Raw genomic sequence first — 19,069 nt, 5'->3', positions numbered from 1 at the left:
AAAAGCTGATCACCCTTTGAGAAAAATGTCTCACCCTATGAGAAAAATGGCTTCTTTGTTTCTTTATTTTGACATTTGTGATATTAGCTGTGTTCAATAAAAAATAGTGACCAGAACAGTATAAAACAAAATAGTTTTGTTAGAAACGTCAGAACAGCAAACAACAATTAAAAAAATTTGACAGTTTTCACAAATTTGTTCTTACCTATTCTGACTCAAAAGCAAGAACTAGAAATATTCTAAACTATTTCATTCAATATTATTGAAAAGAAAACTAGAACAGTTTGGAACAGTTCAGAAAATCCTTATGGAACACACCTATTTAAGAATTTTATCCTCAACTAACGGTAAATGAGAAAACAAAATTGACAGTTGTCGCCATTTGCAAATATTAGGTCTGTTTGGCTACTTTCTGTAGGTACAACATTAGGTCTGTTTGGGTACTGCCTAAAACAGAAATATTTCTTTTTTTGACAAAAATAATGTAAAAAACCACACCATTCCAGAGTACCCAAACAGGAATTGGGCTAAAAATGTTGAAAAAAGTAGAAATATTTCTGTTTAAGGCAGTACCCAAACAGACCTATTGTGAAATTTGTAAGATTTTAAAGAGGGTGGATGAAATTCTTTGAGAAAACAGTTGACTCAACTGAGAGATATATGAGTCGTTATATTTGAAAGTGGTATAAGTTTAATTTCTTAAAAATCAAAACAAACTGCATTATATTTGAATGAATATAAACTAAATTAGCATCTTAATTTAAATATAATTAGGCCCAATTTATTCACTCTCCATTATTTTTAAAGGCTCCATTAAAAATTATAAAACTGTCAAATCGCATACAAATTTTAAAATTTCCCTTTTTTAATGGCGACTTTAAATTTAATGGAGTGTGAATACATTGGACCTTAGTAAAATATTTTGATTGTTATTTTTATTGTCGTCAATTACCATCTGGCTTGAGTCACTATATACCAGGTTAAAAACCTCAAACCAGTAAGAAGCTAATTTAGCCAAACAAAGAATTTTAATTGACATTTAATAACTAAGTCACGATATTTACAACAATGAAGAATTTTAATGTTTTCATTTTAAAAAATAAATAAAATAAAATAGTTTTAAAAATTTGTTTTTGTACCAATTTTCATTTTTTTTTTTTATTTTTCTTTAATTTCAGGGCTTTGTTGCAGCAAGCATCAAACGCGAACAAGGCGATGAGGTTGAAGTTGATCTTGCCGAAACTGGCAAACGTGTGATGGTCCTTCGTGATGACATACAAAAAATGAATCCGCCTAAATTCGACAAAGTCGAAGATATGGCCGAATTGACTTGCCTCAATGAAGCATCCGTCTTACATAACATCAAAGACAGATATTATTCTGGTCTCATATACGTAAGTACTTTTAATTATTAAATAAAAACAAACCTTAAAAATCCCCGTTCCTTACTCCCCATTCTACCTTAACATACTCTATTGATAATTGATTTTTTTTTTCAATAGAAATCACAATATTCCGAAAATGATGATTAGGCAAATACAATAAAACTTCAAGCCGCCCGATGTGTCAGATAGAGTTGCTTGTGTGGATTATGTATATTCCAAAAAAAAAAGCAAAAGTAAATATTTGATTACATTATAGGTACCAGTGATGTTTATTCCTGGTCAATAATGAAAGACTGTCGAAGTCGATGTCTAAGTAGTTCCCCTTGTTTGATACAAAACAAAAAAAAGTAAAACTACGTCCACCTTTTTTTTCGAACTCAATGCATGACTTTCATTTATATTTTTTTTTTCACATGACATTCAAGATCAAAAAGTTCTTATCTTAGAAAACAAAATAATTATAAAAGAGGGAAAGCATTCTAGGTACATTATCGTTCTTCAGTATAGCGTTTAAGTGGCGCTCGCCTCCTTCTTTAATTGAATTAGAATATTTCATAACAAGTAAAACTACTAGATCAGATCTATTTAGTTTTAAACATGTCGTAAGAACAATTTGCATTTTATTTGAAAAAAAAGACGTATGCATCTTTAGATTTTCAGATTTTAGGTCCAATAAAACTTAATTTTCACCTCAATTTTCGATATTCTTTCGATAACAATAGCCGATTTCGCTCCAGTATTTTCCTAAAAAACTGACAATTAATTTTATTGCTCTTGGAATTCTATCTTCGAATTACTCGAAATAACGATTATTTGTTCTTTTGGTTCTGTTCTTTAACTGCATTTACAAAAGGAATATTTTTTGGTTTTTTTTTTTGGATCTGTTTGTAAACTTTATTGAACCAAACAAGAACAACTTCTACATATATAGTTTCTGTACGCGTTTTTCCTTGAAATTGATATGATTTCAGTTTTAACCTTCAAATTATTTGAATAAATCAATTAAGAAAATATTCCTTTCAATAAACCACATAAATTGGCGCATCAAACTAAATACCAATTATTTTAAAAATAAAAAAAATATCACTTATAAAATATGTATCCAATTTCAACAAATAATAAGTCATAGGGAAATGAGCAGAGGATTAATTAACAAACAAATTAATGTACAGAACTCTATGGCGTGTGCGTTAATTTATTCATTTGTAAAACAAGTGCCAACAATCCCATAACACTGGCAGCTGCGACACCCATTAAAAATAAGAAAAATTGAAATCAAAATAAATAAACAAACGACTGCAAGAATAAAAGTCATGATTTTCAAATTGTTCGAATTAATGTCTTAATTTGTAGCTTGATTTTTTAATTTTTATTTTATATAAAAATATATTTGTATGTACATAGGTATGTTTTTATGCAATTATAAAAACAAAATTATTGCCGATTTCAAGATTCTTATTCATTATTGTTTTAAAAGATTTTTTTTTTGTTATATATAAAATGTCATTCGAACAATAAGATGGATAGAGTTTCTAAGTGTCAAAAAAGTTTTCATAATTCATAATTTTTTTATCATCATAATATGACGTTATTCATTTATTTCAATTATATTATGTATTCATTGCTTTACTATTACTTCGTCACTGCCATACAAAAACTGTTACATTTTACTGAAAGTTGAAATCAAACCTAAATAGTCAAATTCAAATGACAGTTAAAGCACAAATTTTGACAGCTTAGGCCAAAGTTTGACATTTATCAACATTTTGTTGTGCTTCAAAACACTATGTGTCAAAAACATTCTTTGACAGTCGATTCGACGATTCATTTTGACATTTCTATGTTGCTTTCTCACTACTTGCACTTGGTGGTGAGAGGGAGATAGCCAAAAGAGGCAGAAAATTTTAAACTCATTTAAAATTTTTGAACTCAAATAGCTGTCAGAATGAGTGGGCGGAGTGAGATGTCCGATCGAAATTGGTCAAAATTCAAACTTTACGTTCGACACTTGAATTTGACGTTAAAAACGTTTGACGTTTGAAACGAACTTATGTTAACTGAACCGCAGTTAGTAGACTGAAGTATCGACTCTCAAATGATTTTCTTCAATTCGTCTAACTTTTTAACTTTCGCTGCCATCTATGTTTTACAAAAAATTGTTATTTGTGACATTATGGCGCCAAAAGGGTATCTATGTTTATTCAGCTTAAGCACTTTTTTGAATGAATCATCGTGCTTTATTCTTTAAGTTATTTATTTTTTTTTTATTTTCTGTCAAATCTAGTACAAAATTAACCCAACGGATGCCTCATACATCTTTAAACGTTTGTTTAAAAAACGTGATCAGGAATCTGCTTTTAAAATGACATAATACCATTATTCCAATTAATTATAGATATTTACCTATAAATACAAATCTCAAATAACAAGTGTCACCCAAATAGAGAACTGCTGTCTGTTGTTTTATTTAATATATATTTTTTTTTTATAAAGCGCTAATAAATAATCTTGTTATTATTTGATTGACATTTAATTAGCATAAATAGCTTGAAAAGAATACTACCATTTGCTTTTTCTGGTGCTTTCGTAATTCATACATCTATAATAAACAACTTTGACAAATTAAAACAAAAAATTCTAATTACGTTCTATTAAACAAATATAAATCGAAGGAAATTTAAATAGAACCTCCTCTCAAACATATGTTCGTATGTGCACATGTTTGTTATATATGTAAACTGAATGCAAAAATTTATAAATACTCTAACTATTAAAATGGAAAAAAATACCAAGCAAATATTAAAACCTATAAATTGAAAGAAACGCGTGTGCTCTCGACATTCTCCATTAATAATGACAACGATGTGCAACGGAGGTATATAATTGATAAATGTTATGTGGCTGTGGTTGGTCCGTTCGCGGTCTTGATGGTTGTCCCACAACTATTATTCATTGCGCTTTAAATAAAAAAAAAAAAAAATAACAAACAAACTAAATGTCGGTCGACATGTACGAGTATACAAATTGTACGCCGAAATTAAATGTAAATGCAAGTGTAACAGCCGCCTAAGCCCTTAGTAATCGCGCGATAAGCGTGCTCAGCTGCAGAGCAGCAATAATAGCAACAACTCAGTGAGCGTCTGCTCTCATGGTTCGTTTATCAAACGTAACGAAGGAACAAACGAACGAACGACAACGCTGGCTGACGACGATGATGTCGTCGTCGGCGACTATTATACGAACGATGCGCTGATTGAAGGCTGTCTCGCTGCTGATTTGAAGCTCTTCTAATACCGAACCGACTACTGTCAGTTGATGATACATTATAAAGAGCTTTAGGAAATAAACAAGAAAAGAATACCGATTAGTTCGTCGTCGTATAGGCATAATGTGTATGAATAAAGAACCCGGTACCGGCATCGGTAATGTATTGCCGGCAGCTAAGGCGCATGCATGACGACATAGTGCAAGTTGCATTGAACAAAATTATTCAATTCGCACACAATCATCATTCCATTATGTTGATTCGAAAGCAGGGTAAGAGTAAAAGGAGGTTAGATTAAAGGTGCGTGAGTGGGTGCTGTTTGTTTCGTGATAAGTTTAATACGCGACACAACAACGTGTTGAATGTGAATTATTGGTTTCGTTCAATTTGTTTTTGTTGTGTGTTCATTTTATTTTCCGGTAAATACTGGAAATTGATGTGCGTGTCGAATGTATATAAAATTAAGTCTTAATGAAAAAAAGAGATTGCTTAATTTTCACGTGACCTTGCTTTCGACTATGTTATAAGAACATGCATGTTAGTAAGAGGTCTTATTAAAGGAATGACATGTCATTAAATTTTCGAAATGACAAGTCGTGATGTCTCTCAAAATATCATAACTAATTTAGTTTGTGAACGACCTGAAGACAAGACAACGAACACGGCTTAAAAAATTGACCAGAGAATGTCAATTTTGAAGTTTGGAAAAACAAATTGTTGAATTGTCAAAAGAAATTACTCTCCTGTCACGGTTCAAGGAACAATTTGCATGAGATTTTTTTATCCTCTCCACTTTCGATTCATTCTGCAGAATTTTCAAGCAAATTATAGAAACAGGTTAAAAAAAAAGACAAATGTCAAAGCCAAATATTTGTATCTAGCTGTCAAATCAAATTGGCAAACTTATATTAGTCTATAAGCACTGCATAAGTGCATAACGGACAACTGTGTTCACATTGGACTCACTCCAGCGACTCATTTTGACATGAGTAAAAATCTAGTACTTTATGAACTACACATTCGTGTAGTACTTAATCTACTATTCATCTACTCATGAGTAGTCTACCACTTACAAAGGAACGCGACTAATGTTAGGTGTATGATATCTTTGATACATTTTTGTACGGAGTTATTCACTTAACATTCTAAGCGTATTAGGCATTAATGAAAAACTAGAAAACAATCCCCTATTTCTAGATGGACTCAAGACTTTTTTTAATTTTTCTAGTTAATTTTTTTTTTGTAACATATTGAAAATATCTATTTCGAATGCAAAGCAACCAGAAATCAAAATGCCACTTAAACTCTGTGCAATTGTAATAAATAACAAAAACTCATTTGTCAAATATAGTGTGTACGTGCAATTAATTGAAATGCTCAACTGACACTGTCGCCAGCGCCTCAGACCGGCATCCTCTTTCTCATCATCATCATGATTATTGCCGCCCGTCGGGGTTGTGTCATTTAGTGGCTTATGTCGAGAAACGACGCACATCGCTATGATGACTGTTTACGAGTATATACCCTGCCTTGAGTCACAGTCTAATAAACTTTTATAGTACGCACAAATTATACTCTTAAACATGAATATATGATAGATGTTTGGTTGATTTATATATCAATTTCTAACCGCGCCGCTGCGAGCATTTTTCTTTTTTGCAAAAAAAAACAAACAACAAACTTCTCTAAGTCTAAAAATAAATAATCAAAAATAAACAATGCTGATTTGTGAAGATGCAATAAATATAGGTTGACCAAAAGAAAGAGAAACATAAACACACAAAACGTTGTGCTGTTGATGTTGCTATTGCTTGTGCTGCTGGTTTATCTCTCTATAGTTAGATTCATAAGCCAAGTGCAATTATTTTTAGCAAATGCGCGAACACAAAGATATATTTAAAAAAAAAACTCTGAATCATTAAGGCACCTTACACATCGCATGCGATCTTTTGAACGCATTGCTCTTTGAAGTAAAATAGTAAACAAACAAACCTTTTGAAAGTACAAGGCTGAGGCACACAGTTTTACAACTGATGCGCAGTTCGTTCAAAGTTCATGTAAAGTTTACTGGTTCTAATAGGTGAACGTTATGTTACATAATTTGGACTGATTAATTTTTTGTACAACAAAAACTCATTGTCATGATCGGAACAGTTCAAGTTTTGCATTTTGAGAAGTTTTATCACTTTATAAATAAACGTTTTACATTCAAACTACTCACGAGTAGAAGATCTAGTACATTTAGTACTTCATGACTTATGAGTAGCTCGTCTCCTAAAAAACGCGGCATATACTTCCACTATGCCGACCTGTCAGTTACAAATGACAGTTTCTTATCGAAAGATGACAGCCCGTTTTAATTACCAAAATGTGGCAATTTAATTTGTCACCCAAAAAAATGTTTGATGTTTAGTACATATATTATGAAATACAGAAACCTTTAAATGTGTTCCAATAAACACCTAACTTAAATGTTTCATTTTTGTTCCCTTTCTTAACAACAACAAAGTCACTTTCCATGGATTTTGTTAAACAATACTACAAGAGCAGAACACGCATTTCCAAGGTCGTTGTGCTGCCATTTAAGGCATCCAACAACTCACTCGCGTTTAAATACAAATATTCCGTTAAACAATTACCATTTTGGTTTTATTCAAAAACCAAAACAACAACAACAAACATCAAAATAACTTAAACCCATGTAGTGTTTTAATGAATGATATCATCTTGAGTTTCTTTACTCCCAACTATTTTATCCATTAGAAGTTTGCCGACACATCGGATCGGACACAAATTACAGGAACGAGCAAAATAGTATTGTTACTACTGGATGTGGTAGGTATATAAATTTATAATCTGCTCGCCTTTAGCTTACAAAATGAGAAATATTCCATATATGGCGGAAACATATTTCATTTTAAATGTCGATTTGAATATAAAGTCATGATTAAGCAGACTTAAAATGTACAATACGTGCCACAATATAAAGTGTTTTTAGATTGAGGTTGAGTTTGTTTTAACAATTTTTATACTATTAGAAAGGTAATGCACCATATTTGGAAATGTAAATCGGCCTTAAAAATATCTTTATCACTTCATGGCAAATCTTTAATTCGAATGGTTTAAAGACAGCACTTTTTTTAATTTGGTATGGTAACTCTCATAAATTGCAGTTGACAGTTTAAGGTGTTTGTGGTGCAGATTTGGGAAAACTTGAAGAAATCTGACAAACTAGTATAAACTGTAATAAAATTTGTTTGCACACATGTTATTTCAACTACGTTTCTTTGAATGTAGTAGACTTGTCATGAGTAGATGATCTAGTACATTAAGTACATTTAACCATGCTCTTCTGTGGGAGTAGATGGCAACAACCTTGATTTCTTTGAGCGTGCAATCCACTAAAAAACTCAGTTCATTTTTTAGAACCAACCGGTTTTATTTACTGGTTTACCGAAAAATCATAAATCGACAATCAATTTTGCGCAATGTCACGAACAAACATTTGACATATTTTATGAAGCACCACCAATCTTACTTGATCATCCCGCCCGCCGTGCAATTTATGAAAGGTGTGGCTGTCCCATAAACCAATACCACTTGTCCTCTCTGAACTCTGATTAATGCCCTTACATCGTATGCCATGCATTTTGTGGATTTGCATACCAATTTATTGTTTGATTTTAAAAGATTTTTGTATAAAAAGAAATAAATTCCTAAAAGGATGTTGACTTTTAACCAGCAAAAGATGATGACTGGTACAATATCAAAATAGTGTTGCCGTATACGCACCTATTTCATTGTTTGGAAATAAAAGATATGAATTGGTTGATTTTGTAAGTACATTGTTTTGGAATGTTTTGAAGAGAAAATATACTTTTTAAAGAAAGTATTAAAGTAGGTCGACATCAGGACCATCTGTCATTCTTTAAGTTCATACAACTTTGACGTATACAATAAGCAAACTATTTTAGTGTTATTAGCCGCGTTCCATAAGAGGTGGGTAACTACATGATCTAGTACATTTACCCCTTTTTTTTCTCTTCTCGTGATAGTCGCGAGGTGGAGGTTTGCTTAAAAGTGGTAGGCTGCTTTTAAGCGGAAATCTAGTACAAGAACTGCACATTCCTATCTACTCGAGCAGGTTGCTTGCTGTACTAGAACTACTAAGCATTATCTTAGTGACAGCTGAAATTTTATCTCGTTCATCGTTAAGTTCTCTTGTTGACACGAAGATATATGAACTGTTTATTTAAATAGCCTTAAAATACAAGTTGGCAACTCTGATCTTATATCATTATTTGTCTGACCCAAGAAACCTGCTTAAACTCTTCCATCTTAATTCGATAAAAAAAAATCCATTTAAAATGATTCGTCATTCAGGCCATAACTTTATTTTTTCATCATTTATTTTATTACAACACAATAAAAGGGAATACCTACCTTTTTTGTGTGTTCAAGTAATATTTATCTTCATAGTGTGTGTTTATTTAAACAACATCAAAAAGAACTAAAAGCAGGTGACTCATAACCTTACTTTCTGTATAATTTTATGTTGTGGATGGCTGAAATTCCAAAATGGGGCCATCATCTACCACAATTCCAAAAACAGAATTCTCTGACGCAGTTCAAAGAAGAAGAAAAATAATAATATTGAATGGCCGGTGTGCAATGGCAAACCCAAAAATGTAAAGTAAAGCCCCTAGGTTTTCCGTGTATCCACTAGCATCCGGTATTATTGTTGTTGGTTTTTATTTATTTATTTATTTTTTGGTTTGTTGTCGCTGGTGCAGATTGGTCATAGTTTCTGGTTAAACTTTGAATTTAAAAAAAAAAATGCATGCATTGCATTTGTACATACAATAACAATGATTTTTATGATGATACCTATGAATATACATAAAAGTTTGTATGGGGCCTTTGCATGCTCGGTTTTCGCTTTTCATTGGAAAATTTATGTGAAAATAATTTTAAGCTCTAATTCGCGTTTGAATTGTTTTTTAATTAATTATATTGGAATGCGGTATCTAGATAGATATCTATATATGCTCGACATGCTGGGCTGTTATTGCACAATCGAAAACAAAATAAAAAATTGGGGTTTCCAGTGAAAAAATTAAAAACAAAAAAACTATACCCGATGAAATATTTAGGTAATAAATAAATTTAATAAATTAACCAATTGGTTTTTAGTTTGTTCTGTTTTTTTTTTTTTTTTTTTTCTCAGAATAGTAATAGGTTTTTTAAATAATAGGTCTGTTTTGGGCTCTTTTTGGACAAAAATATGAAACCTGTCAAATTTTAAGGAGTGGGGATAAAATCCTCTCAGTGAAAAAAAAAAAATGGTTCAAAAGTACCCAAACGCTTTTTGTTCAAACTTTTCTGCTTCCAAAAAAGTAAACAAAGAAAAAAAAAATAAACAAACGAAAAATATCCATAAATTTTGTTTTATGTTTATAGTTTGTTTTGTTTATGTTGTGCGACAAGACCGAATATGTAAAACAGAGAAAGCACTACCTTTTGACAGATTTCAGATTTTTGTCCGAAGAAATTTTTTGGGCAGAAAATCGCAAGAAGGGAATGGATTTTCTCTCTCGCGGCCATCTTTTTTTGTGAAAAAAAAAATGCACAATTTCAGACTACCCAAACAGGAATTGGGTTAAAAAAGTTGAAAAAAGTACAAATACAGTTGAAACTCGATTATCCGGGATTCGATTAACCGGGACGCTCTTTTATCCGTGATGAAAATATTTGAAATTTGTTTTCGAAAATAAAAACAACGTATTAATTTAAACTCTGTTATCCGTAATAAACTCTACTATCCATAATATATGAACAGCACCTTACACATTCCTTCATTTCAAATCAGTCCTACGCAAAAAGAAGTGACGGGATATGTGTAGTATTTTGTTTTTTACGAGTATTTTATTTTTGTTTTCGTTTTTTTAATAAGTTTTTTTAATAATTACTTAGGGTGCTTTCATAATTGCATGGTTGCTTTGTTTACATGCGGTCATTTGCGATCAGACTAATGTCAGAAAAACTATTTGCGCATGTATTTTACTTTGAATTTATGAACACTTTTTCTGATTTGCGTCATTTGTCAAATTTTTTAAGTTGCAATTCAACCTCTTCTCCAAAATAACAATATATTATCTTAATTCCATCCTTTAAGAAAAAAAAAACTTTTTTTTTAAACATTTCTGTCAATATTTACAAATTTATTATATCCATGAAATTCGCGGCTATTTTTGTTATTTTGACTTGAACTTTGAATTTCCAATTAATATTTTGACAGAATTGAGAAACAAAGAAAAGCTGTATCATCTTTTACGTCATGTTTCTTCTTTCTTTAAGTTTAAATTCATTGCGCATAAGAATTTTTTCATTTGCGCTGCAAATATTTGCGTTTTGCATTTATGAACACCTGACATTTGTCATTTGCATTAATGAAAGCTTTGCATTCGTCAGACTTGCGCAACCATGCATTTATGAAAGCGCCCTTAAATATGTATAATTTTTTGTTTGAGAAAAGAAAGTTCTATTATTCGGGATTTTCGATTATCCGTAATGGGCTCGGTCTAGACCATCCCGGTTAATCGAGTTTCAACTGTATTTCTGTTTTAGGCAGTACCCAAACAGACCTAAGTGACTTTTGAGTGCCGCCAAACTAATGTCATAAAAACAAAATGATGTCCTACTGTCAAATTATAAGAAAAATTTCATTTCTTTCTTAACTGCAGGAATATAATGAAAGATCGTTGCCAAAGCTTGACCCGGGGAGTCGAAAAAGCTGTCAAAATTTGCTGTACGTTTTTTAGAAAGTAACAATATATGTACGTACGGCTTTTTGACATTTGAACAAATTTGGTTGTATATTTTGCGGTCTACAACCACTTTCAAATATACATAATAAGGGTATTATTACATTAGGGGTATTCATGCAACCAACGGTGGTAAACCTGGTAAAGTGGTATATGTGTCAAAATTTTATATGGAGTAGACCTGTTTGTTTACCATATTTACCATTTTACAGGTTTACCAAGAGTTTACACCTTTTTATGAATACCCCTAAATCCTTATTTCGCTTTGTCAAAATTATTAAAGGTGCAAACCGAATGGAGCTAAACATATAACCAGCACGCAAGGTGTTGTTTACATTGCTTATCTTACAAGCGATGTTGTAAAAATTGCGAAAAATATATAAACATTGTTGAAATTACTGGTATTATGGAATATTTGAACGATTTTTGGCCCAAATTGTTCTAAAGCTCGACAATTTTGCCTTTGTAGCTTTATCTAGTTGTAAAGAAATTAACAACTGCATAATTTTTGCAAAACAAATTCTGAAAGGTTGTTACTCGTCAATTTGTATTGTTTGATTTCCCCTCCATTAAAAACACAACTCAAGTTTTCTTTCCATTGTTTTTTTCTGTTTTAATTTAGTATGACTGCATCACCCTATATTTGTTGTTTTTGTTCAGTCTGCTCAAAATCACTACAAGCAAATAATAAACCGCTCTAATAATAATTATATAATTTAGTGTTATCTATCTGACGTGCGGCGGCGGCGGCGGACAGCTAAAATGTTCCAGCCACAACAATATGTTTTTTTTTTTTTTTTCTACAAAAATCTATAACTCGTATTATATATTTTTTTTACCGCATGCGATCAACAAATGACCAAAGTGTGCAATGATTCCATCTTTCTAAGAAACTTATATACACAAGTTTCATTTTCCTTATAGCCTTTGAATGAATGCGGGATTTGACTCATTTTATTTTTGTTGCTCTCTTTTTATTACTTTGGGTGGTGCAAATGGACATTTATTTACACTATCTTGAGAGAAAGGCCGCCGGGTTTAGTTTTTTTTTTTTTTTTTGTGTAATTTTATTTAATGTTTATTTAATTGTAATATTTAGAAACGATTAGAGAGATGATAGACAAGCAACACGCAAAGGGAAAGAAAAATTATAACAACAACTATGTCGATATGGCGGCAAACGACTGTGAAAATTGACGTAAATATTTTGATGTCGATAATTGAAATGGATTTCCTTTTTCAGTGTCATATAAGTTAAGAATATAATATTCTATTAATTTTGTAAATGTTTTATCGTTTTATTGACATTTAAGATGTCAATAATACTGATAATATTGACAATACTGGACATCTGTGACATTTGTTACGTTACGTCTTATGTTATGTTATTCTGGTAACATTTACATTCTAATCATCTTGTGAAATCAAGCACAGTGGTAGCACTTTTGATAGACCCTTTACAGTGCTCCCACTGTTCAATTTTGTGCTGTTGGTGGGTTGTTCAAGAGATTGAGGAAAACGCGTTCATCAAAAGTATTGACGGTTTTTTGAGAAGGGACCCGACTGGAAAAACCAATTACGCGTCTGCTGAGTTGATTGGTTCCTTGTAATCAAAGATCATAATATTAGGAGCTTTTCATTTTCATGTTTGACAATTGGATGTCAAAATTCAAATGTCAAGAAAACCTACTAAAGATGTTGTACGAAAGTTCTCCAAAACATTAACATTAAAATCCTATCTAGTTGTCAAAATACTTCAGTCATCTGCTATTCCGGTAACAACTATGTTCACCAATTTTATTAATGACATTGACATTTAGATGACAGCTGTCTAAAATAATTTTGTCGATTAAACAACTGCAAAACTAAGCTTCAATTTTTAAATATCAGCTTCTAAAAATTTCATAACTTTATCACAAAGTTACGTATAAAAGAAAGAAAAAGTCAAAATCACTGACGCGAAAACTCATCCAATTCACCATGAATCAAAATTCTTTTCCGTCAAATTGCTTTGGTGTGATGGTGCACTCCTCTCAGATCATCGTTTATATTTGTTTTTGTTTTTTGTTGTTTTTTCTTAGGAAAAACCATGGTTTAATATCTTTCGCATCTAATTACAAACTCCGGGTGCTTATTCGTTATCGTATATCATGCATGCAGGCTACACTATACACTCGAAACAAATGCATGCGCCATGAGTCATTTTTCTGTGGTGCACACTGCACATGCCGGCTGCGCTGTTATGTACGATGAAGAACATACAGGAGCACGTTGAATAGCTTCATTGTTTGACATGTTGGTTGGTTGGTTGGGATGCTGGAATGTTGTCGACTCTGGCGTCTTTTTTAGGATAAAAATATTTTCAACATGACCCCAATAGATTTCTTGGATATTTTTTTTTTTTATTTTGTCTTGATGTGTTTGTGTTGTTCTCCATCAAAACAAAATGTACGGTCGGGTTAGCAAATCGTGAGTAAAATCTAAGCAAAGGTTTCGTCAAAAGCTCTCTAGATATATGTATATCCTCTATGATGGCCGGAAAAATGTTATCAGAGCCATCGAGAGTACTTTTCAAGTGTAAATATTGTATCCAAAGTACGCATGGGGAATAAAAAATAATAATCTCCCTCGTATATCCCATTTCCCCTATTATTTTTTTATATCATTCAATGCCCGCCTTTGTTGTGTACTTACAACATAATATCTCTCTAAAAAATTATTAACTATATATTGATGTTTTTTTTTTCATATTTTTTTTTATATTTTATCTTTTCAGACATATTCCGGCCTTTTCTGTGTAGTTGTGAATCCGTATAAAAAGCTTCCAATTTATACGGAAAAAATTATGGAAAGATATAAGGGTATAAAGCGACACGAAGTGCCTCCGCATGTATTTGCAATAACAGATACTGCCTACAGATCTATGCTCCAAGGTGAGTTGTCTCTTTGCATTTTACTTACTTATCCATCAGTCATCATCACCATCACCATATCATATCAAATCACATGAATATCTATATCTATCTATCTATAGTACATTCTACGAATATAAAGTTTTCGATATTTTGTATGTTTTCGTCTATACTTTGATATCTACTTTTATTTTTTGCATGCGAATGAGAGAAATAAGTCGACTGCAAATATTGAAGTTTTATAGATAAAGTATACCCTAGGTACGTACTTTATTTATTTTATGATAAAAAAAAATGGAATACATAGCTTCACAGAGGAAACACCACACCTTTTGCAGATTTGATGTTTAGTTGTTTGCTCACATGTGCCTATATGTAGATATGAAAGGAGATTTGTGAGTTTAGAGACGGTTTTTTTTTTTTCTAAGCTTGAAATGTTACTGGTGACAAATTTTTAAATTTTTGACCACAGCTTTAAGATTTCTGATAATTTTATCTTAATTTGATTTATCATGACAGGAAGCCTGGATTGTAGACACAAAATAAAAAATTTTGAATAAACATAATTTTGGGATATGACATAATGGCGATTGTTGTTCTCTCAAAAAATAAAAAATTAAAATATCTTGTGTAAATTATGTCATACCTATTTTTCACCGTAGAATTATCATAAACAAAATGGAACTCAAAATGGTCAAATAACTGAACACGCCCATTTGAAGAATGTTGAGTGTTGGACCTTTAATTGTTAGATCTGTTTGGGTACTGTCTTAAATAGAAAAATTACAATTGTTTTCAACATTTTTAACCCAACTCCTGTTTGTTGAAGTACTGTACTGAAGTCGGAAAAGTTGTCAATATTTGACGTACCTACGTTTTTCAGAAAGTACGCTCACAATGTGTAGTACTGCTTTTTGATTTCATTTTGGTCTATTGTTTGTAGCTTACAACCACTTTGAATTCCTCAGAAAATATAATTTCGACTTTGGCCATTATAATTTTTTATTTTACTTTAATTTTAAGCTTAATCAAAAATATATAACCTTCACCAAGAAATCAGTTCCAGTTCCTACGAGTTGTATTTTTGCATTTGCATTTGTATTAGCATTCAATATTTTGACAATTCCGACTCTGGTCCCGGTTCCGATCCATGTGACTGTCAAGGTGGCCCTAAAGCATCGTCAGCAGCGACACCTAGTTTTCAGAATTTTCAAATTGTTTTTTCGTTTTCGTTAACATTTTGTTATGTACAAAAATGGTGGTTGCACATAAATAAATAAATAAATAATGTGAATGCTAGAATTGAATAACTCAAAATGTCTTCAAAAACAGTTCCAACTGTCAGATGTCAAAACCACCAATTTTGACGTATAATTAAAAAAAATCGAACACAATTGACACTTTCTATAAGCAATTTAAGTTAACAACTGCTATCTGCATTTTGAAGAAGTATGAATGTGTTTATTAAAAACAACGTGTTCTTCTTCGATGTACTCCTATGAAGAAAAAAGTAAACATCTTATCTAATCTTATCGGAACTAATGTCTATTGAGATAGTGCCACTGTTCTTCTTTTAGATTTCTCTATAAGGAAGTTTAAATTTGAACGTGGTAAAGAATGATTGAACTCGTTCTATATCTGGTTCATATAATTTATTATTACCTATCTCAATTTGCCCTTTGGATGAGTTTCAAGATTAATCAATCATGTATTTCTTTTCCAATTTCTTTCCGACAATCAATATGTCTCTCTTTTCGCTTTATGTCACCATACCATGAACGAAATCATTTTTCATGACAAAGAGCTGTATAATATTATTTATTCAATTCCCGAAAATAAAAGTTAAAAAAAGGAAAGAAACCACAGATTTCTTTACTTAAAATTCCTAAAAATCAATGATGAATCATTATCGTGTTTGGGGTAAAAAAAAATTATATAGCTTTATTAATGCAAAAACGCAAAACTGAGTCACTTTGATTTTTTGTTGTATGTTAAATATTTGATTTGGAATTTAGTACAGTTGGCACGTACAAGATACGTTGGTTTAGTATACATATATGTATTAGGGTGGGTCAAAAAAATCGAAATTCTTTTTTTTGATTTGGTACTCCGAAAAATCGATTGCTAGACCCCTCTAGAATATACACACCAAATATGAGCTCTTTATATTAATAGGAAAGTCCTCCGCTTTGCAATTTTCCATTTTTACATCAAGCTTCTACTAAAAAAAATATTTTTTTTATTAATTGACTTTTTAGCAAATTTCTTTTCAGATTCTTGTAGGAAATTGAACGCTCTACAAAAAAGGCCTAATACACTTTTTTCGTTTATCTAACCGTTGAATAGATATTTGAGGTAAAAAAATCGAGAAAATCTTTAAAAATTCGTTTTTTGGTCTTAATTTTGTAACAAACTGAAAAATTATAATCATCAAACGCGCAAGACATATTCTTGTTGGAAATTGACTGCTCCACAAAAAAGGTCTTATTAACTTTTTTCATTAATCTAACCATTCTAAAGATATTAGAGGCCAAAGTTAAAAAAAAATATAAAAACTTTTTATATTTTAAAAAAAAATTCCAATTCACTGAAACTTCATTATTTACAAATTAGCCAGATATATTCTTGTAGGGGCTTAAACGTTCTACAAAAAATTCCTTGGAATCAAATTGATTGCTTTAACCGTTTAGAAGATATTCGTATCCAAATCGCAATGCATACGGGTCATAAAAAAACTATTGAAATCAGTGAGTATTGGTTTGGATACGAATATCTTCTAAACGGTTAAAGCAATCAATTTGATTCCAAGGAATTTTTTGTAGAACGTTGAAGCCCCTACAAGAATATATCTGGTTAATTGGAAAATAATGAAGTTTCAGTGAATTGGAATTTTTTTTTAAATATAAAAAGTTTTTATATTTTTTTTTAACTTTGTCCTCTAATATCTTTAGAATGGTTAGATTAATGAAAAAAGTTAACAAGACCTTTTTTGTGGAGCAGTCAATTTCCAACAAGAATATGTCTTGCGCGTTTGATGATTATAATTTTTCAGTTTGTTACAAAATTAAGACCAAAAAACGAATTTTTAAAGATTTTCTCGATTTTTTTACCTCAAATATCTATTCAACGGTTAGATAAACGAAAAAAGTGTATTAGGTCTTTTTTGTAAAGCGTTCAATTTCCTACAAGAATCTGAAAAGAAATTTGCTAAAAAGTCAATTAATAAAAAAAATATTTTTTTTTTAGTAGAAGCTTGATGTAAAAATGGAAAATTGCAAAGCGGAGGACCTTCCCATTAATATAAAGAGCTCATATTTGGTGTGTATATTCTAGAGGGGTCCAGCAATCGATTTTTCGGAGTACCAAATCAAAAAAAAGAATTTCGATTTTTTTGACCCACCCTAATATGTATGCATATTTAAGTGGAATACTTGTATATTAACATCAACGGAGTGACCGGTGTGTGGCGTCTCCGATCTGCATTGGTCATCGTTTTGAACTTAAAACTAACAAACCTACATTTATGTATGTACGTCAAACAATTAGCTGTCATTCAGGTTTCCATTGGCTATTAAATTTGTAAAACAATGCGATGTAAATCCTTTTTTTTTACTTGGCAAAAAAGGGGTGTTATTTTTGATAATATGTATTTTTGTTATCTTAAATTCACACTTACATTTTTGTACTAAACGAAAACCTCAATTGACATTGGCTTTTAATAGCATTCAATTATTTTCAAATGTAAACCCATTTACATTTCAAATAATGAATTGTCGTTATGTCAAAGTCACCATTTGCATCCGTCAATTTCGGCAGTGATAACTGTCACAAATTAGGAAGTTTCACCATAGAACACTACATATTTGATAAGATCTGTATGCTTACTTTGGTGACACCTTGTAATTACGTTAACAAATTTACATAGTGTTCCTTCTGTTAAAGAACTTTTTTGTTTTGACAGCTGTTTAACAACAAAAGTGTCACATGAATGTCATTGTATGTCACAATCACAAGGTTTAAGTTTAAGGAATTGCACATGTTTGATAATATTCTTGACGATATTGACGAACATGAATGGAAAAAAAAAAAACAGTACATAGCTGCCAAAATCATAGCGCTTGACAGCCAAATATTCGTCCAAACGAGTAGTCAATTCAGGTTTCTGAGATCTTATTGATCTTAACATTCTCCGTAACCTGATCACTTCACGAAACAAAATTGAACTCGCCTAAAAAAATCTTGCGTGTGGCAGCAACTTTCAAATTCAATTAAATTGACAGATAATATTTGTGACAAATGTCACATCATCAAGTATATGTCAATAATCTAAATTACCTCCCCTTATTTGTTTTGCATAATCATTTAACCATAGCTTCTTTAAAGTTTATCACATAATCAAATATACCAGGTACCTACTCAATCCAACACGCACATTGCCAAACTCACTTTGACAGATCGTCAATTTAACGGCTGTCAATTGGTGAATTCCACCAACATTATTACCTTCGTCTTTTTTGCTCAGACTGAAGACGCCAAGTAGCCAATGTAACCCTATTAGATAAAAAAAAAATCATAAAAAAACACATATGAGCTTTATACAATCAATCGGAGATCATTAGGCGCGCGTAAAAATAAGAGAAAAAGACATCAGTTGATTATATTTTGCTGACCTTATTGAAACAG

The 19,069-nt window shown here is 31.3% G+C and overlaps 1 protein-coding gene across 6 annotated transcripts in view; it reads left to right on the top strand.

Moving 5' to 3' along the window:
* LOC129905660 (myosin heavy chain, non-muscle) overlaps positions 1-19,069 on the top strand; it is a 70,736-nt gene that overhangs the window by 24,700 nt on the left and 26,967 nt on the right. For all 6 annotated transcript variants that reach the window (XM_055981190.1, XM_055981191.1, XM_055981189.1 and 3 more), the window contains 2 exons: positions 1,179-1,394; positions 14,251-14,407. In XM_055981190.1, the coding sequence (XP_055837165.1) occupies positions 1,179-1,394; positions 14,251-14,407 (373 nt within the window). The remainder of the gene's footprint in view (positions 1-1,178; positions 1,395-14,250; positions 14,408-19,069) is intronic.

The sequence above is a fragment of the Episyrphus balteatus genome, chromosome 1 (genome assembly GCF_945859705.1).
Source record: "Episyrphus balteatus chromosome 1, idEpiBalt1.1, whole genome shotgun sequence".
NCBI classification, from domain to species: domain Eukaryota; kingdom Metazoa; phylum Arthropoda; class Insecta; order Diptera; family Syrphidae; genus Episyrphus; species Episyrphus balteatus.
Note: the sequence above shows the minus strand (reverse complement) of the source record. Positions and strands in the feature narration are given on the sequence as shown.